Source organism: Cebidichthys violaceus, unplaced genomic scaffold (assembly GCF_023349555.1).
Source record: "Cebidichthys violaceus isolate CVI_PGR_0920_01 unplaced genomic scaffold, fCebVio1.0.p SCAF_1, whole genome shotgun sequence".
Classification (NCBI taxonomy): Eukaryota; Metazoa; Chordata; class Actinopteri; order Perciformes; family Stichaeidae; genus Cebidichthys; species Cebidichthys violaceus.
The window spans coordinates 23255750-23282688 of NW_027176262.1; the positions used below are offsets into that span (position 1 = coordinate 23255750).

Sequence of the window (26939 nt, forward strand, 5' to 3'; positions counted from 1 at the left end):
TTAGGAAGCCAAATGTCAGATCCCTGTCACAATATCTGTTCAAATGAAAAAGCTGGCAATATTCTATTTTTCTGTTCATATTTTATTCTCAACAAAGTGGTCTGTTGCACCACTTTATATAACTATCATTTATGTTAATGACAATTAAGATTATGAAAAAAAATTAGACCCTCCCTGGGCTTATTAATGTTTTCTTTGATCTGAAGAAACCCCCCCCCCAATATTTTGTGTACAGTAACTAAGCAAATGAAGCATTATTCAGATAAAGCCATTGTTTGTTTTGTTGACAATAAGAAAACTAAAGAAAATCACCAGACATATCGTTTTAAAAAATGATATTCCGACATTTTATTAAAAACAGCAAAATAGATTTTTTTAACTGACAATTTCCTGCATGAAAATATTAAAATTTCCACAAAAAAATAAAAAAAATAAAAGCAAATGCACATTCTTCCATAATTGGCGAGGAGAGAGTCTTGATTTGTCTTGTTCCTTAAATAAAATGTGCAATAAAAAACCGGTGGTCAATTCAGGACAGAAGGTCCCCAATGAGGCAGGCAGTCTGAGGAGATCAATCAATGATCCTGCAGCTGACAGAATCCTTAATGAGGCAGGTGGTGTCTCTTCATGCGCTGCCCTACAGTGTGCTTCAAGCCACTGCAGAGGTGGATGAGGCATCACTACACAGAGGAGGCTGACAGCACAGGTTTGTTGATGTCTAACAAAGGACAATACAGAACGGCCCTGCGGAGAAAAGCCCTCTGAAGTGACGAACAAAGGAATCTGCGGTAGTTTTTCTAAGCGTTACCTGAGCTGTGTGTCTGTCAGTCTCCAGAACTATCACCCGAGCTCTCCTCACCTGCTGCTTTCCCGTTTTTATTGTCTTCTTTTAGTTTGAGTCTTTATGGGAGTCCTGCTTTCGCTTTTTGCACCTGTGAGTCCTTCCATCCCTTTCTTCTCCTCCATCACTGTCGCCCGAGCCGCTGTCCTCGTCTCTCCCTCTGTTTCTTTCCGTTTTCTTGTTTTTATGTCGACTTTTGGTCTTTTTCCTCTGCTGCTTGTCTTTAGTAGCGTCGTCGCTGCTGCTGTCGTCGCTGCTCGAGCGCTCTTCTTTCTTGCGCTTTTCCTCCTCATCTTTCTTCTTCTTCTGCTTTTTCTTCTTTCGAGAGGATTTTTTGGATCGTTTTGATATGCTTGCCTCTGTGTCAGACTTGGACCTTTTCATTTTGTGGCGCCCGACCTTTCTTGTGGCACTGCTTTTTTCACTAAAAGGAAAAGACAAATTAAACCAGATCAATGTAGGACAGGTATAGCAGGTATGCCATAACTCTTTATAGGGACGATCCACCGATTTTACACATCAAGATTAGTTCATGTGTCACAACTCGGCTATTGAAAACTGTATAATCTCTTCTGGAGGAGCTTTCTGAAGTATGAAGAAATTAACCCTTCATGATGTCATCTCAGCTTTGTCTTGGAGGCCTGAATGTTTAAAACACACAGCTTGGTTTTAACAAAAAGATTTTCACGTTAACGACGTTAACATTACACTGCAGCCATCATATCTGGGTTTAATTACATTAAACGACTGTCATAAGGTGATGCGAGTCAATGAAAACAACTTATTTGGTATCTTTCTCTCACATGATGCTAGATCTCTTACTTATTTGATGCTGTGTTGCGTCTGTGCTTACCTGTCGCTTTCAAACTCCTCGGGATAAAGCTCCTTGAAGCCACTGTGTCCCCACCTGTGACGTGAACATATCATATGAAGATGTGTCAACCATGATCCAACTCCCCTATATATTTACACTATAGTGTGGGAAAATGAACAAAGTCTATAATACAAATAAAAAAAACAATTTCTTACAAAAAATAAGCCATTCTGAGATTTACATCAAACTAAAACACACTTATATGAAGGCTTCTTCATACGCCGTACCTGTCGGGATCACTGGCCTTAAATTCATAGAGTTTGCGACTCCAGTACCGGGCCTCTCGGTCATCGTGTTCTGAGACTCGCTCTCTGCTTCGACTCAGGTCTCTAGGCTGATCGGACACTCGATCACAGTGCATATGACCCCTGGAAAACAACCACAATCAAATTGCATCACATAATAGAAGCTCTCTGAACAGCGTTACATTATGAAACACACTGAATGAGCTTTGGTGCCACTTGGGATGAGGTGGCTGGAATTAAACGGGGACATTGACTGCTCTTACCTCACATTCTTTGTGTCCGGCACGTGTTTGTGGACCTCCCAGCCTCGCATTTTCCACATCTCCGTCTCCTCCTGGATCTGCAGTGGGTCAACAAGAGTAAGTACAGTACAGACTGCCCACACACACACACACACACATACTAACCTTCATACGCTCACATTGAGAATGCTGCTTTTGGATCAGGCACTAGTAAAATGCTTGCATAGGTTACATACCGTATGCCTATATATTTATTTATTTTCCGTCTTAACATTAATGTTAATTCAGATACTTCTATATGAACTACTTGGATAGCCATATCAATGCATGTAGACGAAATACAATAAGCATAATAAACTAGGTATGTTTCCGACTTGTGGAACAAAACGCGTGCACTCAAACGCACCTTATTGTGAGCGTCTGTGTGTCGGATCACATTCCTCAGCAACGTCTTCCCCAACGGCTGCTTCGACATGATCACACCTGACGCGAGACAACACGTAAGTCATCGACGTGCTTAAAGACAAGCGAGTAGTGTGAACAGGTTGATCTTCTTAAGATATGAATGCTGTAAAAACAACGACAACTAAAAAGAACAACGCTCTCTACGCTACATGCACGTCGCCTGTTAGCCTAGCTCGCTAGCTAACACGGCTGGTTATTCAGATACAGTGATAATTAACCTGTTCGTAAACTACTACTACTAACACACTTTCCGTCATTTCGCAATTATGTACAAACTGTACCTTTCCAAAACGAGTAGCATTCAAGAAGAACAACGCACTGTTGTTTACAGCGTGGATTTCTAAAGAAGTTTACAGCCTCTTACCGGTACTTCCGCATTACTGACACACGTAACGGTGTCGCACGCTCTACGTCACTGAACGTTGGAAATACTGAGCTGTCATTGATCCAATTGTCCGTCAATCATTGAGGTACAAAGCTGTGAACCGCTCCGGCTAGTGGACGTTCAACAACGTGCAAATTTAGCAATACAGGGACATTGTTTTTTGAAATATGAACCTTTTAAAACGATAAACGACTCTAAATGACACGTTCTTTTCACCATTGGATTTAAGAAAAAAAGCTACATTTGGAGTATTGAACAGGCTGCAAAAGAAACGGGCTTTCAAATGGATCAAAGTAATATGAGAGGGGATAAAGAAAGTCAAATATCAAGCAAGCAAAAAGGATAGTAGGCAGATATTTCCCTTTTCTTTCTGTTGGCAGATCAAGTGTTGTGAAGGAAGAGCAAGAGAGGGAAGACCACGCCCATACAGATGTGTACGTAAACACAGCTGTTTGTCTTTGAAGTCTACACTCATTATGCAGGGAGAGATAACATTAATCCATTTTGGATGAAAATAAACAATAAGAACCAATTTACAATTAGTTTCAAGGTTGTCTATATATATATATTTCTCAGTTTTAGGTCATTTAAAATTAAATATCGTTGGATTTTGGACTGTCAGATAAAATAATTAATTTGCAATAAGGATGTCGCATTGAGCTCTGGGAAATTGCGTTTGGCACTTTCTCATTAGTTTCTGACATTTCATAAATCCATCATTTGAATAATTTATAGATGTACCAACATTGAAAGTAATTCTCTGCTGAAGCCCTACAGTTTAAAGTTGAATTCAAACCTCTCTTCGCAATTTATAATCTTGGTTTAAGTTTGGTCACATGGTGTTTTGGGGATATTTAGTTTTATTCTCTTTTTAAATGCAATTTTCTTGACGCACATTAGATAAAGCTCACCAAATTTCTCCAGGACGAAATAGTCAGTGATGGAAGAAGTTCTCAGATCTTTGTGTGAAACTTTAAGTTTCATCTTTTTGTATATTAGACCTAATTTTAGATAACTGCCCATCAACTTTATGCCTAACTTACAGTGGATACAGAACGCCTTTATAGGCAGATTACATTTTAAAGCTGCTGCTCATCCACACAAGTAAGCTCCATCGTTTCACCAGACAGAGCTGCTTGAGCCACAATATCACGCTGACAGAAACAGGCGGGTTTTTGAACTGAAAAGCTAAAACCTTGTTGGATTTAGTTTGTTTCTTCTCAGCCATGTACATTTTTTTCTCCCCCCCCCCAAGACATTTGATGCTTACTTTGGATGGTTCAAATTCTGACACCAGTCACCAGTAGACCATTTTTTAAACAAATTGTAGACAACTGATCAACTTAAAAACTTTCCCTTTTTTTAGAGAGGAAGTATCTTTTTAAAGTTATAGAGAATTGGTTCAGACTTCACTAACGGATCACTTTTAGTCTTTGTCGATTCACACAAGTGAAGCGGAAAACAACAGTCAACATTCACTGTAACAACTAGCGTGACAATTCTTGTATATTAAAGCGACAGAAGAGTCCATTAAGATAGATAGATAGATAGATAGATAGATAGATAGATAGATAGATAGATAGATAGTAACTTTATTGATCCCGCGAGGGGAAATTATTTCGTTACAAGCAGCAATAGGTTCCAGAGCAGCAATAGGTTACAGGTATAAAAATCTTAATATTATATATAAGAAAAGAAAAGAAAAATACAAAAAAAGAAAAGGAAAATACACGTCACAATACACAATATATACAATTATAATAGAGTAAAGAAATCAGTGATTTAATACCAAGTACTGTACATAAGCACAGTTGTGAGGTACTTTCTGTGACTTGACACGTCTACACCACTGCATCTCAAAGTCAAATGGTGTACTTGTGCAACATCTAAGCAGTATTTTAATGTTACAGCTATTCACAAGGGAAGAACACCAACAGCCGCCATTTTTACTGCATAGTCCATACTTTTACTTTTGATTTCAAGTCGATTTTCTGAGAACTTGTTTTATATTGTTATTGCTGCTGAATACGTCTTCCACCACTGTCATTTATTACCTTTGACTGTATTTTTAATCACATGTTTGCGGTTGTTAGTGAGCAATTAAAAAGCAAGATCTATGAAATATTTGTCGACAGATATCAATGGAATTTGGTGGAAGGATTTGGATTTGGATCTGAAACCAAGTGGATCCAGGATTTCTAAATACATTTGATTCTATTAATTATTATATTTAATTAACTGAAACAAAAAGTCTCGTTCACATGAAGGTGCAACGTTTCCCAACATTTTCTGTTATTAAGATAACAAATGTCGGAGGTATGACCTCTGAGTGCTTAATAATAAGATAATTGTAAAATAGTTACTTTCACTACGGCAACTATTTCATCAGAATCAGAAACAGTACGTTACACATACAAGGCGTTTGGTTGGGGGATTTGGTGCGTAATGCACGGATATGTTTGGACAAACACTGATTTATAATGACAGCGACTAGATTTCAATCATCTTCCACTCTCTCCAGCGTTGTCTCACAACAATGAAGCTAAACAGTCACAGACTTCTTTTCTAAATTGCATTTGACATCAAAAATGGATGGAATTCTCAGGGACACAATCGTATCAGTCTGTGGTGCTTCATGCACATCCGTCTGAAGGTCACTGAAATAAAAAGATGGGTAAATCTTGTTTCATGGATGGCACAATTTCCAATCAGAATCCATGGTGACCATGCAAACAATCTGCTCTATTTTAGCAACTCATTTGATTTACAAATTGGCCGATTGCATGCTGTCCTTGCGGTAAAGCGGCTTTCTTCTCACCTCCTGGATCCCCAGTGGTAGAATGACTTTCCCGCCACACTTTGAACAGCAAAGTCAAGCCTCGTATATCATCCACCCATTAATAGAATATTGTCTGTTCAAAAAAACACTTTCTTTCCCTCAATTCCCTCAGTCACACCTTGGTCTGCCTGTCCTGTACCTGAGTTTGTCCTTGTCTTTTTAAAATTTCAGCGAAAAACCTCCAAAGAGCAGAAATGAGTGCAAAAAGAAGCAGTTGAAATTTGAAGGCTGTTTTTGGGAAAGGTTTTTCAAGATTGAATTAGCCAAAATTATATTACAGTAACACTTTACTAGCAGCTCCGTCTGCCCAATATTCCTCCCACTTTGTCTTTGGTAACATAAACTGAGTTGTTTTTCTTTAGTGTTTGGATAGAGCTCCTTTTGAATTTAGCTATTTAATCCTCCTTCCATAAAATACGTGGAAGTGCATATCACTTTAAATCACATGCATTGTGAGACATTTTTGTTTTGTTTTGCCCGCACAGGGGAAAAAAAAGCAAAGCTTAAACGTCTGAGAATCACAAGAGGCAGTATATAACCTGTGAAGTTACAGTGATCTCGGTGTGAAGAGTATTGTTAATATAAGTGACAATAGCCTAAAGGCACTGGTTATTGTTGTCATAAAAACATCAACGGGATTTGGAACTAACAAGTAACAAAATCCTGTAATAGCGTAGGTTATTAATAATGTATAATCGTATTTAATTGTATTATAGATAATAATAAGAGCCACTAAAGCAAAACATATTATTTTCACTGTTATTCCATTAACAGTGTTTGTATTTACATTATTTTGTCAGTCCTATTTCACAGACAAAATAGAGTAATATAACCCGCAGGCAGACTATTCATTCTTCTTCTTAGCTTTTAAACTATGTGTGTCCTTTCATCCATTGAGTCAAACTAGTGACCCTAATGTGAGGAGTGTTATTTAATCATCTAACCATCTGCTTTTGGATCTTCGCACAGTTTAAATCTAATGCTGCGTCAGTCTGATGGTCGACATACATACCAACGGCTCCAACGTAATATCGCTCCACGGTGAAATAGCTCGTTAATAAAGCATATGTTGATGGTGCTCATACAGAATTTAAGACGGTGTCGTTCTCTTCTGGGCAGAACTGCAAGCTGCTACTTAGAGACCTATTTCACATTCTTACTGATGACACCAGCAACATTTCTAACAGCTTAATGACAGCGTGCTCAGCCAAAACGCCTTTCAAACGAGTACTTAACGCAAGCAGCGCGTGTCATAGAAAACCTTTTGTTTCTGTTGCCTGCTGCTCTAATTATAAATCTGACACTTTGTACATTTTGGTTTAATCTGATGGCTCTAATGTTCCAGGACATTCTCTGTATAACTTTTATATTTAAGGCTTCCTGTCACAATTGCGGCAACAATGCCGTTCACTGCGCACAATACACAATAATGACTTAATATTTGTTAATAATAGAAAGAGCTGTACTTGTAGGCTCATGTATGCATTCTATAAATACCATTTCCAAGTAGCTCTACACTCCCTGTGTGAATATATCATTAACTTCTGACATGTTTTGGCTTGCATGGTATGTTGTTATGCAAGCCTGAGATTTTGAGAAAATGAAAACAACTATGGATTGTCAGGTTTCTCTGTCAATCCACATGTTGGTTCTGATATAAGCTGCAGTGACACACAGCTCACAGAAAGCAAAGGGAATGGGGAGATGAGGAGAAAATCTCCCATCCCCTCCTCCTTGTGAAAGGAGAGAGCAGTAAGGAAAGAAGGGAGGAGGAATGAAGAAGAGGGGGAGGGTAAACGCACCCAGACAGAGCCATGTCTGACAACCACGCTCACTGAAAAAAAGGAAGGACTGCTACAAAAGCCAGTGCGTCCGAGCAGAAGAGAAACAGGGGAAGGAGGGAGGGCAGGGGGAATAAATGCAAAAAGACCGGCAGAGGAAAAAAAAGGGTGAAAAAGATGCACAAGAGCTCCATCAGTTCTCGTCCGCAGGGAACAAAAAACATTGTGTTCGTGAATGGGAGCTGGTGAGCTCAAGCACAAGGCGAGTGCAATGAGAAACCAGGCAGAATTTGGTCGCTGGCGTTGCTGAGCACCAATCCTCTCTCTCCCTCTGTCTGTCTCTGTCACTCTCTGCCAGCTAGGACTGAGCCTTGGGATGATTTAGGGGACCGGTTTAAGGCTTTTGATTAAGATTCGGAGCTTTATGTTTTAGGTATATGCTGCTGGAGGGGATTTGAACGTGCTGTTATTTCTGATTGAACACAGTGTGCGACGCGGAGACGCCTCCGGTTGCTGCGTTCAGGGCTGCTCCCCTCCTCGCTGTCTCTTCTGGCATTGTTTGGGCTATGGTCCTGACTGAGCTGCAGAGCATCGCCCAGATGCGGGGCTACGGCTGTGTGGGGGGGTTAAGCTTGTAAACACCAGCATGGGAGCCAAGCAGATGAAATGGTAAGTTTTTGTGTGGCTGTTTTTTTTTTTTTAAATTAACATATTTATGGCAATCCAGGCTGCTATTGTGCATCAGTGGCAGATATATAAACACAGGAGACTATACTTCATCCTAATCATCTAGATGTTGGTCTCAGTCTAGTGTTAGTGATGCTTTTCGCTATAGCAATATGGCTTTGCTACCCTAACTGTGCAGGTTATTGTTCACAGTGTTTACAGTGCAGTAGGTGTGGGTGTGTCCCTGTCTGTGTGAGCTGAGCTGCCATTGCCTAGCAACCACTGTCTAACTTCCATTAGCGGCTCTTTTATTCCATGATTTGGATGAAGATCATGCATATTTCAAATGATATTATAACAAATACAAGATGATTTTTTTCTACACTTAAATAGGGCTGGCTTTTAGACTGTGCACACATTTTAAAAAGCCATCATTTTTGTCCTGATTTGGTAGCATTTAAGCTAACTATCAGCTACTATAATGAACTAGTCCTTTAAATGAACTTAACTTAACTGGTTAATGTACTGAATGTTGATGCTGAAAAAGTACACGAAGATACCTAAGTAAAAGTACTCAACCATAATGTAAAAATACAAATTACAAATGTCCTGCATTTAACATCATACTTAAGCAAAGGTACAGAAGTATAATCAGTCAAATGTACTTTATATATTGCATATATATATATATATATATATATATATATATATATATATATATATATATATATATATATATATATATATATATATATCTATCGGTCTGGCCACCTGGTCACAAGATAAATGTGAGGGGTCGTGACATGATTAATGGGAGTGAAAAGAAGGAAAAACAAAGTTTCTGCTACACAAATATGTATTCAATTTTATGACTCTTCTCTGATCTTTGCTTTAAAAAATATATAAATATACATAAAAAATGATATATATATAATACAACTTTGTTGCAGCAGTTGCAATACAAAGTGGGAATATAAGGAGTCAGGATAAAAAAAGTCAAGATAACAATAATAGTATGATGCAAATGATGTGCAATCCAAAACATATACAATATATATATATATATATATATATATATATATATATATATATATATATATATATATATATATATATATATGATGCTAAACTGTTAATTAGGTTAACAGTATGGATCACCTGGTAGGGATCAGTCTGGTAGGGTTGCATATTGATACACGTATGTACAATATCAGATCAGAAGTAGTGTAAGAGTACATGGTTAGATGTTTATTATCATGTCCATGATATTATGATATTGCACTAAATGTCCCATTAGGCCCCAATGAGTCAATTTCATACAGCGTCACATCACCGCAGACGTTATCTCGAGACACGATCCAGTCACTTGTAAGGAGTTGAGGAGTAATGATGTAAAAATCCGATGTGGTAAAGGAGAGACAGTAATCCAGAGAGATAAGAGGATATTACCTCCAATAAACCTTTTTGATACTCAGAAAGTTATTGAAATGAAATGTGAGAAGTTTAGATTGTAAATCTCTCTTTAACAGAACTGCTAACAATTCAGAGACATCTGAAACATGACAAGAGGCCCCGAGCAGACGCTGCTTTTTAGATACGAGGAGGCACCGTAAGCACCGGTTTAGTCTTTAACAGTGCATCGTATTTCATAACTTATCATCTGTTCTTTAATGCAAAATCTTGATCTGAGAATTAACCAGTAACTACAGCTGTTAGATAAATGTAGTGGAGTAAAAAGTACAACATTTCCCTCTGAGGAGTAGAGAAGCAGAAGTCTAATGCAGCATAGAATAGAAATAGAAACAAGTAAAGTACCTCAAACCTGCAATTAAACACGTTACTATAGCAAATGTACTTGTAACTTCCCACCGCTGCTGATGAAACGATGGTAATCTGTTGCACTGAGGCTCATCTCTTGCAAATCCCAGCGCTTAATCTTTGGTTTAACCCATATTTTCCTAATCTGTATGTTCTTTTGGTGCAACAGACAGCAGGGAGCATCTACAATGAATGTGTTGGTTTATTGAACTGCTGCACGCTGAGACAATGATAGAGGGTATCTTGATAATGTCATTGTCTGCAGTGACAAGATTAGTTGAAGGCAGCTGCTTTGATCCCCTTTCCTGAAACACTCAGAGATAATCACAGCAGCATCCGATAAGACCCTCACTTCATGATTTTATGTGACCTGGTGCAATTGATCTTAGCTGGAAGAACAAAACTATCAGAAGTTTCTCAGTGTGGTGTATGTTTCATGTGACCTGAACTCTCTTCATTTTAAACCTTAAATTATATCGTTATACTTGCTAATTTTGCCATGATAGCAGCGGGGTAGCAATGTCAGCTGGATCACCACTTAATGTAGGTTCAGACTAAAACATCTCAACAACTAATGGATAAATACAGATATCCATGGTCCCCAGATGATGAATCAATGTAACTTCGCAGTTCCACCACAAGGTTGACATTTTGGGATTTTTTTTCTTGAAATGTTTCAACAACTATTGAATGGATTGTCTCACAAAGCTGCTAGCATGGCCGTAGACTCTTAGTCCATATGTTGTGGGTAGCTGGGAGACAGAACTATACTACAGTTGTTCCATAAAGAGGAGGCAACGTGAGGGAAAATACAAGTGTCACGGTTTAACCGGCTGTTGTGATATTTACTTGTGCTAATGCTATTAGATAAGCTGAAAATCTCATCCGCTACGATCTAAATCTCACTGCAAATGTATGAGAAGAACACGTCTAACCGAGCAAATGCGATCCCTCGGGACATTTCGTGGTTTCTAAACACAGTTTTCTCCCACAGTTAAGTCCACAGTTATTTTTTTCCCCTCTTAGATTTTTGGGCCTCGGGAGCAGGGTGATGAGTTGTGATGCTTCCCTATTCCTTCTCTAGCATGGAGTTTAGATCCATTTCCGCAGAGGCAGGCGGTTGTTGTTGTTTCCCCATGCAGACGCAGAGGGGGGGGGGGGGGGAGAAGGAATCCCATGTTAAAGGACCATGCGTAATGCCATAGGTCACAGGTCAAAGTAGCTCTATCTAATTTCTACAAACACTGCTGAGTGAAGAGGACAGCCGGCCTCTACCTCAGGCGGCGGGAGACGCTCTCAAAAAAACACACAAGAAACCCAGCCACTCAGAAATCATAGGAGCATTATGTTTTGAGCTTATTGCCGAAGGGGCAGCAAACTATGTGAAGAATTTCCTGTGGGAGAAATGTCACGGTTGCATGTGTTCATGCTTCTCCTGTGTATCTTCTAAACAGGTCTCTGTTGTGTTCTGTCGTGTGTTTTCATTAAGTGTCTGTGATACACTGTTTATTATAGGCATTGTGTGTTAAAAACCGATATGGTTTAAAATCCTTCGCCCAGATGTGATTAATTCAGATTTTGTATGCTCTTTGGGGAGTTATTAAAGCGTACATATCCATTTTATGTTACTGGTTTTATTTATTGCCATTTGGCAAGGCTGCAAACACACACACACACACACACACACACACACTCATTCCTGACTGTGCCCACCATCTGTTTCAGCCTCAGTTCAGCCAGCCCTGCTCACTCCCCCAAAGAGGAGTATGTTATCACCCATTCCGCTGACACCCCTAAAGAAGAAGCACTCCACGATCAGTCTGACGACCAGGGGGATGACAAATCTGAGCTGACAGAGAAGAAATCTGTCACAGGTTGGTTGGCTGCACATCAACTCTTATAGAGCAAGAGGCAATGCAATGAATCCCTGGAAAGAAATGCTTCATCTGCACGCTGTACCTCTCTTCCTTTCAGAGGACGTGTCTCTGTGCGGCTTGTGTCCCTCCCTCGGGCACAATGTGCAGGAGGAAGAGAAGTCCTGGGAGGAGCAGCTGGATGCCCACCAGGAGCAGCTGGAGAAGGAGATGCAGGAGGCCAGGAGGATGGTGTTCCGCCTACAGGTAAGTCCTGGTGATGACACACTTAAAAAGCAAAGCGCTGCATCTTTAATACGGGCGCATTGACAGAAGGCTCAGAGACTGCAGATGTGCCAGAGGAAGGTAGCAGCTCAAATACAGCACACCGGGGTTTTTAGAGGTTTAAATACATTCAATACATTTGATGAAATATAAATAAAATACATCAAATGTAACAAATCAACACCTGACTGACCTGATTTGGCAGAGAAGAGACATGTTACATCCCTGTTAACGTTTCTACTTGGGGAACATCAAGGCATCCGGGGATCACCAGATTTACTCACGAGACCTTTATGTGTCTATTTTTAATTTTACACTATTTATAAACTGCTGGTCAATCTAATTTCTTTGATTCCACTGTTAAATCAATATTACCAATATGTGTATGTGAAATAAAAGTCTATGGTGCCTTTCTTATTACTGTTGCATATAGTGTCCATATGTTCACCATACAGTAGATCTAAGTTAATAGGTGACAATGAGAGTATTCTGGCATGTATGGAGTCGTTTCTTGTTTTCAGCCATATTTTTGTCATGTTGTTGTTGGCGCAACTAAATCAACACACTGTGTGTAGTACTCACAAATAGACGTGGGAGGTGACTTTACTCGAGTAACCTTTCCTGCCCACTACACACTACTGTTAGTCATGTCCAAAACCAATGCAATGTTGACCTATATAATAAAACGGTAAATAAACAGTAAATAAACCGTGATGCTTGGGGTCAGGTTATTGATACCAAACTCTGAGTGAATGCAACACAGTAAGAAGAAGAAAATAACAAAAGGTGATCAGGAAACCCTTCAGCAATTTTGATTATTCAGTCTGATTATCAAGGTGCAATGTGTGGAGCTGTGTACTGTATATGTGGGTTAGAGCAGGTGATATTATGTGTGTACTCCTGCAGGCTATTCAATATTATTTCAAGTTATTGCAGTTTAGACAAATTTAATGACTTTATTAGCTGAAATGGGAACCTTATAGCGCAGCCAAGTATACAAATCCCAAACGGCTGTATTTCTAAATACAAATACAAATACATAAATAATTCAGGCTTCTCTGCCATGTTTATTTAATGATGGCTGCTTACATGCCTTCACTCTGTGTGTCTATGTATGTGTGTGTGTGTGTGTGTGTGTGTGTGTGTGTGTGTGTATTTTGTCCTCAGGCGTTGCTACTCCATGGCTCCCTCCCCGAAGAGGACCAGGATGGATCTGTGAGCTTCGGAGATAACCGGGCGAACGCTGAACAGCAGCTGGTACGGTGCCCTCTCTCCGCTAACTCCAGAAACCAACACTTGCTCGTTACTCTGTGTGAAGTGTCGGTGTCGGCCCTTCTGCTGTCGCCACGCTTGCAGCCACCGCTCCTCTCGAGAGTGGCTACTGTAGGGCACAATTGAATCTCTCTGATCTGCTCGCCCGCTGTCATGCAGGCCCACCGCCTCCTCATTCGCGCTGACATTTTTCCGTTCGATAATTACGCTGCTTATTCCCTCTCCCTTTGAAGGTTCTGTTCCGCAGTCGTCTGGACCAAAGCACGGAGGAAGCCCTTGATCTCAAGGTACAGTTGGTAAATGTAATTAGGTTTAATATAGACGCCTTACAAGCAAAGAATCCCCTGCTCTAATGCCTCTCTGTTCATTTGTGTGGCTCTTAGAGGGAACTCCTGAGAAACAAACAGGAGGCACGCCACCTTCAGGCCATCAAGGTAAACCTCTTACTCGAATGTTGTTCTTTGTGTGTGGATTAAAGGATACAATTCAATCTATTCCACTCTTGCACTATCTATCCCAAAATGATGATACTATGGCACACTATGTGTATATATATATATATATATACATGCATACATGCATACAGGTGGATGTACTATGGCTATGGCTATGGCACACTATGTATATACAGTATATATATACATAGATACAGGTGGATGTAGTGTATCTGTATGCAGGTCTGCTCTGGACATTTCTTTCATCTCCCCCTCGTTCTCATTAGGATGCTTTACAGCAGCGCCTGGCAGTGCAGGAGGATGCTGTGCTGCAGCTAAAGCAGGAACTACTGAGGTGCAACATGGCCAAAGATCAGCTGGAAGGGGAAAATGTGAGACAAGTGATGATTTCCATTTGACGCAGTAAAATGTTAAAATTTGACTTGCTTGACCTGTGGATGCAGAGAGCAATATAACACTAATATATCATAAGCCGATGTGTCTGTTCGCAGGTAGAGCTCAAACACAGGCTGAGTGAACGGAACAAATTACTTGGTGAATACGAGGTATCGTCTTTTATCTTTTTGAATACATCAGGCCTTCTTTGGATACACTCGTGTATACATGCAGACTTATTTCATCCATCTTTCTTGTGACAACAGCAGCAGCTCGGCAGGAAGGACAGGATCCTGCAGCAACAGCAGCAAAAGCTTGACGATGCTCAACATAAAGCCCATGAGGTCAGCTTCGGACGGGTAGGGATCACGATGCGCTTCAAGGGCTTCAACCGTGTATGTTTGGATGTAAATGATGCGCGTAATATTGAAATTAGTTATTTTTAGAACATTTTCAAAGCCAGGATTACAAGATTCACCAAACAAAGAAGCAGATAACAAAAAAAAAAGTAGATTTGATGGATACGGCTGACTGTATTCTGCATTTTTGTTATTTTCTCAGCAATTTCCCAAACAGATATGTAACTTGTTGATAATAACATAGTTATAGAATAACACCAGCATCATCCGCCTTATATCCATATTAAAATGTATCGTGGTCCATTTTGCAGTCATTCAGGAGTGAAAGCGGTGGTTACAGTAACTCGGTGGCTTCAACATCTCCTGCGGTATTCCAACACAGTGCACCAGTACGTACGCGTTTCTATTTCAGTCTGTAATCAATGCTGTCAATTGATGTTTATTGTGTCCATTTTGACGGATCGTTGTATGAAATTAATTTCTGATCAGAAGAGGGGGGAAGCAAATATCATAGTAAGTCAAATTTATAAAAAAAATATGTCTAAATGTCAAAATGATGAGATATTAGAATGATGATGAACTGATGATTAGGAGACAGTAACTTTGACATAACTCATACATTTAACATTCAAAGTATTCTAACTTTGGATTAGTGAATCTCATAATTCTGACCCTCTATTAGTATTTACATTTTTTATCAAACCTTCACTTTTTATGTCTATTTTTCTTTTCTTGTGGGAAAATGGGCTTCCACAGTTCTTGCCTTTTTAATGTAAAACAAAAAACAACTACATTTATAGAATCTGTTTGTTCCAGGGGGAGGAGCTGCAGCTGGTCAGGGAGGCACTGCGCAGTTTGAGGGATAGCTTTTCTGGCCACGACCCCCAACATCACACCCTAGACACCTTGGAGCAGGGCGTGGCCAGCCTCATGGACCGATTACACACTTCAGACAGCCAACGCAGACAGGACAGAGGGGTATGCACTCACACACACACACACACACACACACACACACACACACACACACGACCATTTAGTGTGAATACATCTTAAAAAGTAGCAACACATCTGTCACCTGATGAGTGAGTCAACTAAAAATGCGCATGCAACTGTTTACCGTGAGTAATGGTTTCTTCCTCTAGGAGGAATTCAAATCACCAGGACGCAGAGCCAACTCGACAGACCGTGACTCCTGGCCGCAGAGCTCAAGTGAGACAAACAAAATCCTTGTTGCTTGGTTTAGGATTTGTCATCCCCTGCAACATCTCAACCGCTGGCTGTTAAATCGAATTGTGCCATACTATTACACTGCTGTGTATGGAGGGGGCATCACTGGTTCCCGAGGCTCTATAGAGCCAGTTCACCCTCTGGTTGTGAATAACGGTGTTTGTTGTTTTCTCTGATTATTCCCAGAAATGGCGCACTCACTCAGCAGCCCGGGACTGGACACCGCCATCGCCACTAAAGTGCTCTACTTCACTGATCGCTCGCTCACTCCGTTTCTGATTAACATCCCAAAAAGGTGAAAATAAAGACCCTTTGTATAACAGCGGCATTGTTTGTTCCCTCGCTGTAGCGTGCGTTCATTTTAAGCATATTGCTGTTTTTGGTTACAGCTGCATGCAGACCACACGTGGCTTGATTCTGGCATGAACTGAGCTTCATATAGATTCAGTATTTGCGCTGGTTAAATGTTTATTCTGGAAGTGTCTATGTGGGTGTATGTGTGCATGCATCATGGCTGATGGTGTGCTCTTACAGGCTGGGTGAGGTGACACTGCGAGACTTCAAGGCCGCCGTGGACAGACAAGGCAGTTTCAGATACCACTTCAAGGCCCTCGACCCAGAGTTCGGCACAGTGAAAGAGGAGGTAGGCGCGGGAGTAAAATTATAGCCCTTACTTCTTTCAACTTCAGCAGGCAAATATAAAATGGCAGTTCTGGAGTAAGATATGCTAATAATAGCCGTGGCTGTGCTATACTTCAAAACACTGCAGGAGGACCGAGTAGTCATTTTCCCTTTCTGTCCAGACCTTTGTACGTTAAAGATGAGAGCGGTTCTTAGATATGTAAATGTTGGATGTTGGCTGTTCAGGTATTCCAGGACGGAGCAGTCGTGCCGGGCTGGGAAGGAAAGATTGTAGCGTGGGTGGAGGAGGACCACGGAGAGAGGAGGTAGAGCCCAAATACCACAGATCACCACTACAAACCTCAGTTGTTCTCACTGGACCAGGATCTCATTGAAAATACTTGTGATGCCATAATAGAAAAGTATAATGCCACTAACCGGGACCAATGGATAAACACCATTTTGTTACTGAACTGTGTTTTAAAAGTGAATGTTTCATGTGAAGAATTTGACTTGACATTGGAGTGCCACTTTTTTTTTTTTTTTTTTGAGGGAATTGTTTGCAGCTCTAAATAAATTTGTTAAAATACCAATTAATGGTCAGTAATGCAATACAAGACACTGAAAATGGAAGAAATTGCGATTTACAGTAAGTAACGTGTTTTAAGTTGTGCTCAGTTCATAGTATGCAAACCTTGAAATAAAAGTGTTTCGTGACATTTGTCACACGTTCCAGATTGCCAAATACTGATGTTGTTCTGCATCAATTTTGATGTTTTATTAAACCGAATTATCGCATGGATCATTTGGTTGTCATTTATTTCCCGGGCGTACAGTAACGACACTCCTCCTAGCCACTATACACCTCCACTCATACACCCGAACATTTATCAACAAAACACACAGATTGTTATTTATGTCAATTCTTTTTTGGGGTTTAGAAATTACATTTGCTGTTCCACATCAACCCACACATCACAAAGGGACACAATAGTTTCAGTAAAAACATCGTTTTGGATTTGGGAGCAGATCACTTTAATGTTTGCTGGAGTTTTGAGGCAGAGCGTGAGTCGGATATGTAGTGTAATGTGTTCACAAGTGTTTTTTACATTACATAGCAGGAATTTAGTTTATTTTGGTCATTTACTTTGAGGTATTGTCAGTGCCAGAATGTAACCCTACAATCACAGTTTCTTCAGCCCATTGCCAGCTCGACAGATAACTCCGTGTTAATTTGTTTCTCTATGTAGGCAAACGGAAAACATCCACTCTCAGAGTAAGCCTTCGTGTTTTCTTGTTAAAAATGGCGTGCGCAGTGTCTTCAATCACAGTTTTGGGGAGTTCCAAAAGCAAATAGTAGACATCCTCCACTTCCAGCAAGACGTCGTCCTGTAGAGAGAAACACACTCAGCACACTGTTTGACTCGTAAATGTAGAAAGAAGCTTGTGTGTATTTTTTTTATGACATCCAACTACGCAACGACACACATCGGATCCTAAAGTGCTTCATTATAACTGTTCGAGGGAGTGTGTAACGGCTAACCTTGGAGATTCTCAGCTGGCACTCTGACATGGAGCAAACCTTTGGCAGATCCACTGTCAGCTCCATGCTGTGAGCAACTCCTACGGTATCGGTCTTCACCTCAAGTTGATACTCTGGCTTCTGAGGCTGCACAAATGTAGTTGAGATGACCTGGATCAAATCCTTCTTTTTGTGCTCTGCAGGTCCGGAGGTGATTTGGGCTGCCGGCTCCTTGTGTTGTTTCTCAGCCCGTAGAGAGGAGATTTGCTGCAGAAGGGCAGCGGGGTTCTGACTAGCTGTAAAAAGGAACACTATGGATTATAAAACACTGTGGTAGAAGGTTAAAGATGATACACCTACAGCAGAAAAGGGAAATAGCTCCATCTTAAAGGGCTTGCAGCAGCTTATCGAGGCGTAAGACTTATTGCTCTACCTGTGTCTGGTTGTCCGGAGGTTTTGGGCCGCTGCCGAAACCCAAGCCGGCGGTGCACGTCATCTGGGCTGCTTTTCGGGCTACGGCTGACGACAGCGTACTGCTGAGATAAACTCATCCCGTGCAGCTGCTGGGCAAAGCTCAGGGCCAGCATATATACTTCTGCGTTGTCTTTCTTACTTTTCTGTAGCACTGCAGGGTTTAATGCCACATCCAACACAGAGTACCGACCTGCGGAGGAAAAAACACAACAACACATGTATTTGTTTTCTGACGTAACAGCTTGTGATGCAGCACAGCTTTGTGTCATTTACCTCGACCTTCATTTGTGTCTGTTTCCAGCTTTCCTGCACACGCTGGTAAAGGCATGCTGGGATCTTGAGGCGCAGGCACACGTTTCCAGCTGCATATGTTGATGTACAGCGACCCTTTGTTGGGCTCCTGTAGAGGAAACAGATGTGCCGTCTGTCAAAACACACCCAATCTCTAAACTATAATCCCACACAGGTGTGACAGCTTTTGTATTCAGGTTGTTTGGGGGGGTTTTTTAGCAAAAATGACAAAGAACTTCTGATTTTAGCTTCTGATTAGTGATGTTTTGGTTTCCCCACTCCTTAACTGAATATTTCTGGGTGTTAAACTGTTGGTTGGACAAAATAAGACATCTTAGCTACTCATACTTAAACTATTCTTTAGTTAATAAAGATAATACTTACATTAACCTGATAGACCTTTGTCACAAAGTTGTATTTATATAGCGCCAAATCATAACAGAAGTCATCTTTTCATAACATAAAGACCACATACTATTATTTACAAAGACCCAACTATTCCCAACATTAGCGATTAACTTGCTTTTAACAGGCAGAAACCTCCAGCACAACCAGTGCATAACGCTAATAATAAGAATGCACCTTAATAATATCATTAATAATGGCTGCATATCGGGTTTTTTTGTGTTACACCAAATTCTATAACCAATTAGATCTGCATGCAGCCATTATGAGGCTGTGCTGTCCCTGCTTTGAAGTCGAATGTTTGTCGTGAGAAGTCAAGCTGAACAGTTGCCATTTATTTACAGCTAACTTACCAGTATTTCAGTGCACAAACAAGAGTCGAGCTCAGGCGCTGCACAGTATTCCGCGTCTTCCTCCATCTGTTTCTCTATGAACTTGCGGTAGGCTGCAGGGTCATGAGAAAGATCGTCCAGCATCACCCATAAGTGGGCCGCTTGCTGAAAAACGTCCCCCGTGGAGAACATCTTAATGTGACACACAAGCTACTAGCGTTAGCTACTTAATGCTAGCAGTAGGAGTTAGGAAACCAGCAGGTCTACAGTGTTACAAATGGATTTTGTTACTGAAATAGGCTCTAAAAATGACTACTAGCTAACCAGCTAGCAGCTTACGCTAGCTTGGCTAATGTTTGTCAGTTGCTATGGCAACTTGATGAGAGGACACGTGCGCACAGAAGCCAACTGACAGAACCGCAGCTCAAGAAAAACACCGGACACAGTTTTATATATAAGCCATAATTTATATTAAATACATGAAAAATATAACGTAAAAATGCATATTGATGTCTTCAGCCTGTCTGTATGTGTACATCGTTTAACGGACATGTAAAGTAAAACTATGATTCAAATGTTTCAAACAGTAATATCAGGAGCGTCTTGTTGTGCTTCATGTCCCCCTCTCCCTCAGTAATCCTGTAACGAGAAACAGACTTTATTAGCAAGCAGTGTAAAGTCTACTTTAATCTATTGTAGGCTACAGTTTCCAAATCCTTCCTGTTGCTGATAATAGTCACTGTTATGGCTGTGTATGACATGTATTTAGACTCTTTGATGTCTGCAGTGAAGTGAGAAATATTGTCATCTTTTACTAAAATAGCAATATAAAAGCACTGCATTATTTGTAAAAATCCTGCATTTTTAAAGAACAGAAGTATTATCTGCAAAATAACAAAACTAAAACTACTCACACGGCAGCAAAATGACCCCTATCAATGTTTTGTCTTTATTTTCTGATGCATTCTGACTGTTGGGTACTCTTCTTTTTTTTTTTAGAACTTTAACGTTAAGTCAACTGAAAGAAAAATTGTCAGCAACTTTTTTTGATATACGACTCATCAAGTTCATGTGAAATCATTTGATAGTTCCAGCTTCTTAAAGGCTTGCTGGTTGTCGTTGTCCTGTGATAGTAACCTGAATATCTTTGGCTTTTGGAGTGGTCAAAACAAGCATTTTGAGGATGTGGGCTCTGGGAAATTGTGAAGGGCTTTTTTTTCCCCATTTTCTGCACTAATCCATTAATCAATAAAATGATCTGCAGGTTAATCACTCATGAAAGCAGTTTTTAGTTGCAGTCTAAACCATAATGCATCATATTTTACAAGACCATATCATTGATCGTATGTTTTGTATGTAACATCTTCATCTACAAAGTGTAAAATTTGTAACACGCTCTTTTTTACCTCAATCATGTCGTAGATCCAGCCCAAGAATTCGGTCACTTTGGTGTAAACTCCTGGATGGTTGGGCTCAGCGCAGCCTGTCCCCCAGCTGACGACCCCGACCAGCCTCCACACATTTTCATCCTGGCAAACCAGAGGACCCCCACTGTCCCCCTGGAGAGGTAGCCAACAAACACTGTTCACTGTTCAGACTCATCTCTTTAAAACGTCCTGCAAGGTAGTTTTTCAAAACATATGACTGACCTGGCATGCATCCACTTTCCCTTCTGTATACCCTGCACAAAGCATCCGAGGCGTGATCTCTCCATCGTACATGCAGGAGCTGTTACACTTCTTTGTGCTTATTATGGGAACCGGCGCTTCTTTCAGAGTGTCAGGTGAGTGAACTGAGCGAGAAGACATGCAATTATTGCTGCCCTTCCAGTACACTCTGTCGTCATGTGTGAATTAGACTTGCAGTGGATGTAGATGTGTTTAAGAGCAGCGCTGTAGGGTCTTACCGCCATCAGGCTGTGTGTATCCCCATCCAGAGATCCAGCACTGTGTGCCCCCTGGAAGATCATAGTCGTACGGAGGCAAGCAGACGGGCCTAATTGTGTCTAGTTAAAGGGAACATTTACATAATAGCTCTGGCAGGTTGGATACACGATTGTATGACTTGATTTTTCATTCAGATCATTTCTATAGTTATTACGACTTTCATTTTATTACATATTTCCCTCTGTTATGGTTTTGTCTTGTAATGGGCTCCCTCAAGTTAACCTTGTGCTATGAATATGTATGGATTCACAAGTCATTGTTATTTCATGACATGTAAGTGGATTTTGGGCCAATGTGCAATGCATAATAATGTGTTTTTTTTTAGGAAAGTAGGAGATATCTTGTGTGCAGTAAGTGTTCAAATGAAAGACATTTGCAATGATTGCTTATTCGTTATTAAGGATATCACTTCTGCGGTGTGCTGATGGAGGTCTGTTTGTTGTAATGTGTCAGCATAATGGAATAAAACGGTAAATTGAGGCCATAGTATTCCCATTTTGTTGTGTTTTTGCGGCGCTGCTATCTGTTTTGCGTGCAAAGCTTGTAATGAGCCTCCCATACTGACCTGAGAAATTCAGCGGGCTCCGCAGTTTCATCAGCGCTATATCACTGTCATGGCTCCTGTGGTTGTAGTTCTTATTGTAAATGATCTTCTCCACAGCGTATCCTATGTGCTGAGCCATTTTAGCCGAGCTACGGGTGACAATACCAGCGTAGACCACCCAGCTGGATACCTGAGGTAGCCTGTAGCTGACATTTGACAAGAGAGAAGAAGAGGCAGATGCTGATAAGAGAGAATTGTTATGTGTCCAGTTTGGTGCAGCTATTAATGACTGATTATTCTTCTTCGAGCGTGTAGCCCCAGACCTTTTAGTGTAAGGTCAGCTGTCTTACTTGTGCACACAATGGGCAGCTGTGACTACCCATTGACTGGTGATGATGGAGCCTCCGCAGGTGTGACGGTTGCTGTAGTAGAGGCTGACCTGCCAGGGCCACCTGCCCAGCGTGGCTTCGACTCCCCCGATTATCCTGGGCAGCTTCGCTCGTGTCCCACACTCTACTCAGAGATCCATTCATCAAAAAAAAAAGGATATGGATTGGTCAGAAAGTGCCGTAGCAAATGACATCATACTCTCTGTCCGATGCTGATATGAAGGTTTTTTTGTGAAGTATTTTTTTATGGAGCTGCAGGGCTTAGGTGTAGGATGCAAAGTCAAACAAAAAGTTGAATTTGCTCACCAAAACATTGCAAAGCGATAACCTTCCCTGTGACACAGTTCCCCCTAAATGAAAATAAATTGTGTAACTCATGATGCAAAATTAATAAATCACTTTCTTTGCGTCATTACGAGTGTGATGTCCGACAAAGTGCCTTACCTGACTTGCCACATATTTTCCAGATTGCTCTTGTGTTCTGAGGTAATTTGTATGAAGCCATCAGTATAATTTGGCCCAATATCAGTTAGATTCACTCCTTTGTGCTCGGTCAGTCTGGTCAGAGAAAATATGCAAAGTGGGCGACAGTGAGTGTGAAGATAATTCAGACTCATAACGTGCGAAGCGAGATTGCAAAAGAGGTATTAGCAAATCATAAATCAGCTGAGCCTTCAACCTTGGTTAAGCGGGCTAAGATTAAACTAAAAGTTAGTGAGTGGGTACTCCAGTCTCAATCAGCGTAAAAGGCCTGAGATAGTGTGTGATCCTGTCAGGAATGCAAACCTCAGAGAACCAAGCTGTCTGCAGACCAGCGTTCCCAGTGAAGAGTTCCACCTCTCGTAGCACACTGGCAGCCAGGTGGGCAGCTTCCCCAGCTGAATCTCTAGGAGGGAGTTCTCTGGGCTGATTCTGTAAAACACTGAACCTGATTGATTGAAAATCCCTCCAGAGACAAGCGCTCAGTCAACAGTAATGAACAAGCATCTTCTATGCGTGGGGCATGATTAGGAAAAACACAAGCATATGCTAATGTGGTCAATAGAAACAGATCATTATGTGTGATGTTTTCATGTCAGTCAATGGGCATCTCTCACGAGTGAACAAAAGGCAACAAGAAGCAGCTGTTGAATGGTAATTTTGCTACTGTTCAACTAAAAAAAAAAAAATCACTTCAAAGGTGAACCGTGACCCAGCATGATGAACCGCATAATAATGACACTCTCATGCAGCGTTAAATCTTAAATCAGTGAAACAAACAGACAAAGGCATGAGGAAACACAGACCTTTCCTGGGGTCAGAGGTAGAGATATCTTCTGTCACATTGCAGAAAGGCGTCTCCTTTGTATCCCCGAGTCCCACTGGACTTTGGGAGTAAGAAGGCCTCAGCAGAAGTTTCACTATATGTAGATAAAGGTGTAGTTCGTCAGTCTTTTAATTAGCCAGGGAGATACGCAGCAGAAATGTGTTTGTTTTCATTAAATGTTACCAGATTATCTGAATTAGTACCCAGAAACAGAGGAGCCCTGTCTGGCAGAGCAATGAAACTGCACTCTGCAGAAAAGGATGCATGAAATACTTTTATACCCAGGAGTTCTAGTGATTAGTAAAGAGGTTCACGAAAACAATACTCTGCACGGTCTTGTTGTATTTGTGCCTTTTGCAAAAGCTTCTCAAATAGGAAAATCTGCTGATCTGCCTTAGATAAAGACATATCAAATATTCATTTTGTTTGTTTTGGAGCGTTGGTTAGATAAAGCAAGCAATAATGACAATAATTCTCAGTTATAGCCCAATACAATTTTTTTTTGTTAAGCCTTACAAAAGCTGATTGTATTGCCCTCATCTGTCGGGCTCTGCTGTGACCTGAAATAGTACAGAAGCCTGAGAAGTTGTAACACAACATTTTGAACATTCGTCTCCTGGTTACAGTTAAGCTAATTTACTGATTCTGTCTCAACACAATGACTCACCTAGAAACCAGACACCTACAGCTAAGCCTCCCAGTAGTCCAACAGCACACACTGCTGCCAGCAGCCTCACCAGCCTGTGAGCTAAAGCAACAATTAAACAATGGAGTTAATGCCTCCGGACCCCCAGATATGAGTCGAGAAGAATAATTAAATGTCAACTGTTACATGTACAGTATATCAACACACAGCTCCGAGACAGAGGCGGCTATATTCGATACATACAACACTAAAGAGTTGAAAAGCAAATCTACACAGTGACATTTAAAAAAAATAAATTAAAAAAAAAGCACTTAATATTTTTGCTGAACTGTAGATGGTTTTGGTTTTAATTAGACTTGCCCTTTATATTTAGGGTAGCCTATTTTAACAGCTTTCAGGGGGTTTTTTTGCACTTGTGACGCAAGACTGCTGTTGCACTTTTGTGCCCATTGGGTGGTGCGCCACGGAAGCTTACCGTGACTCGTAGAGTGAATCCCTTTTATGCATCTCCAGACTCCCTTGGTCCCTGCAACTCCTGCTGTTTTCTCTGAATGATACGGATGGCTGACAGCCGCCGGGTTCTCAATCACTGACAATGTGTCTTCATCAAGACTCTATAAGAAGTACAGTTGGCACGTCAGGCCTCATTTACAGCTTGTTCCTATTTGTTAGAATTTTGGCAAGTTTGCTTACTTGTGACAAAAAAAACTACCTGCTGACCATCTGCCCCTAAACAGCAGTGCACCTGTCAGGCTCTGTCAGATTGAGTTAGTAACACTGTAATCTTGAATATTAACCCCCCCCCCCCCCCCCCCCCCTCCCACTGACCAGTCTGATGTATGGAGTCAGAGCAGTAGATGTGCACAGGTGTGCGTGTTGTACATCTCTTCAGTGTGCAAAGGTATAATGAGCAAGTCTGTTTTGCGTCTTGTACAACATATTTCAGGTTAAAACACATTTCTTGCTCCTTTTCTCAGAAAAGCTTTATCACCCCAGAGTGTGTGTTTTTATTGGGCTTTCTCTCCAAAGAGACGCTGCTTCTTTAAGCGACATATTGAGAGTGTTGCAGTCATTATATGGAAGCTCTTTGTATAGCTATGAGATGCAGACTTGGTATCATACAATTACAGTACACAATCCATACTAAATAAATGGCAAAGCATCTGCTGTCTTGTATTACTGTGGTACTTGAGTGTAGCTAAGCATGTGAGTCTGGATAAAGACTGAGCATGAGTTGCATACAGTGCAAGAGCACTTAAGAAATTCACAACAGCTGTGCAGCATAGGTCATTTGTTGCACATGAATTATATAAAAAAAAAAAAAAAAAAAACATCATTAAATGGGACAGGAACAAGTGTGATACAGTTCTGAAGTAAAAGCTACATGTGTAACAGCAGTTCCTGTGATTTGTGACGGTGCAGGTGACGGTGTGAGAGAGGTGTTGTTGTCAGGATTGCATACATTAACCAGATAGAACATGGTGTTGTGAATATTTGGTCTTTCTTACCATGTTTTCCTTGGGTACAGTCCAGAGGAAAAAGCAGCGGTGTCCGTGCTCATCTGTAGGCCTGTGCTGGAGGCAGAGAGGTCCGTCCTGCTTGCAGTTGATGCACCATTTGCCATTTAACAGAATGCAACTCCGGATTTTCCCTTCACAAAGAGACAATGAGGTCAGCAGCAGTGCAGAGAATGAGGCTGTTGTTTGTCCAGGGGGGTCATGGGGCCTGTTGAAGCAAGCTGAACCAGGTCTTTGTAGGGGGGGAGCATCTCCAGAGATACCTCCAAGCTGACTATTGATAGGACACCAGGTGTTGCTAGGTAACACTTTTTACCTGTGCCAAAAGATTGTCCGTTTTCACCTGAGACGTGTTATTACCTGACAGTTTGTAGATTCTGTGAAAAGGTCATTATTGCAGATTGTTGAAAAGTCTCATATCATGTCAATCCCCATCATTTGGAATCCAAAGCTATCGTCTCTCTACACTCAAGAACAAAATGAAGTCTGTTCTGTGTGCCTGATGACAGATGAAACTTTCTCCTCTCTGCTCACCCTTTAAACCAGCTCATAATAATCAGAATCTCCATCGATATTCTTCTTCTCTATTACAAATATCGTCTTTGTTTTAAGTACAGTCGAAAAAAAGGTAGCTGGAGAGGCTTTAAAGTGAAATAATTAACTCTAAGAAGAGTACGAATAATTAATAACTCAGATGTGCTGGTTGAAAATGGTGAGGAAATAGTTTGAGAGTGATCAAAGCCTGTCTTCACATCACCTCTCAGACAAAACATTGTTTTTTCTTATTGGAAAGAAATTCATAATTTGATCCTTGTAGGTAAAATAATATACAGTATAATACAAAGGATGTATATGTATCTCCCATATGCGTGGCGTGGGATTAGTCAGAGTCCAGGTGAAGGGAGCAACTGCCAGGAAGAAAATTCCTCCGTGTCCGACTGTCGAGGCCGAATCCAAGAAA

General features: G+C 40.8%; 4 protein-coding genes across 8 annotated transcripts; 1 reads left to right on the forward strand and 3 right to left on the reverse strand.

Annotated features, from left to right (window-relative positions):
- Nucleotides 1-323: 323 nt before the first annotated feature.
- nkapd1 (NKAP domain containing 1) lies at nt 324-3037 on the reverse strand. Its single transcript, XM_068715965.1, has 6 exons — nt 2949-3037; nt 2609-2685; nt 2224-2300; nt 1943-2083; nt 1695-1748; nt 324-1265 (listed from the first exon to the last, which is right to left on the reverse strand). The coding sequence occupies exons 2-6, from the start codon at nt 2675-2677 to the stop codon at nt 890-892; spliced, it is 717 nt and encodes a 238-aa protein (XP_068572066.1). The 5' UTR covers nt 2678-2685; nt 2949-3037; the 3' UTR covers nt 324-889.
- Nucleotides 2642-17408, forward strand: dixdc1a (DIX domain containing 1a). Of its 5 annotated transcripts, none has more exons than XM_068715925.1 (16): nt 2642-2702; nt 8159-8341; nt 11882-12030; nt 12131-12276; nt 13462-13551; nt 13800-13853; nt 13950-14000; nt 14288-14392; nt 14513-14566; nt 14663-14755; nt 15067-15144; nt 15572-15733; nt 15901-15967; nt 16172-16280; nt 16520-16628; nt 16853-17408. In XM_068715925.1, the coding sequence occupies exons 2-16, from the start codon at nt 8319-8321 to the stop codon at nt 16934-16936; spliced, it is 1374 nt and encodes a 457-aa protein (XP_068572026.1). In that variant the 5' UTR covers nt 2642-2702; nt 8159-8318; the 3' UTR covers nt 16937-17408. The 5 variants fall into 5 exon arrangements, with proteins under 5 accessions (XP_068572026.1, XP_068572052.1, XP_068572044.1 ...); XM_068715917.1 differs by lacking the exon at nt 2642-2702 and adding an exon at nt 7630-7934; XM_068715934.1 differs by lacking the exon at nt 2642-2702 and adding an exon at nt 7630-7757.
- A 143-nt stretch (nt 17409-17551) lies between these two features.
- Nucleotides 17552-19968, reverse strand: pih1d2 (PIH1 domain containing 2). The gene is made up of 5 exons (XM_068728553.1): nt 19652-19968; nt 18876-19002; nt 18562-18792; nt 18150-18424; nt 17552-17995 (listed from the first exon to the last, which is right to left on the reverse strand). Exons 1-5 carry the CDS (start codon nt 19820-19822, stop codon nt 17849-17851), a joined length of 951 nt encoding a protein of 316 aa, XP_068584654.1. The 5' UTR covers nt 19823-19968; the 3' UTR covers nt 17552-17848.
- Nucleotides 19969-20152: 184 nt separating this feature from the next.
- On the reverse strand, nt 20153-26035 carry tmprss5 (transmembrane serine protease 5). Its single transcript, XM_068728683.1, has 13 exons — nt 25970-26035; nt 24937-25075; nt 24483-24563; nt 23796-23909; nt 23296-23431; nt 22954-23067; nt 22816-22859; nt 22471-22633; nt 22142-22326; nt 21537-21635; nt 21280-21422; nt 21037-21189; nt 20153-20269 (listed from the first exon to the last, which is right to left on the reverse strand). Exons 1-13 carry the CDS (start codon nt 25970-25972, stop codon nt 20261-20263), a joined length of 1383 nt encoding a protein of 460 aa, XP_068584784.1. The 5' UTR covers nt 25973-26035; the 3' UTR covers nt 20153-20260.
- Between the last annotated feature and the right edge of the window lie 904 nt (nt 26036-26939).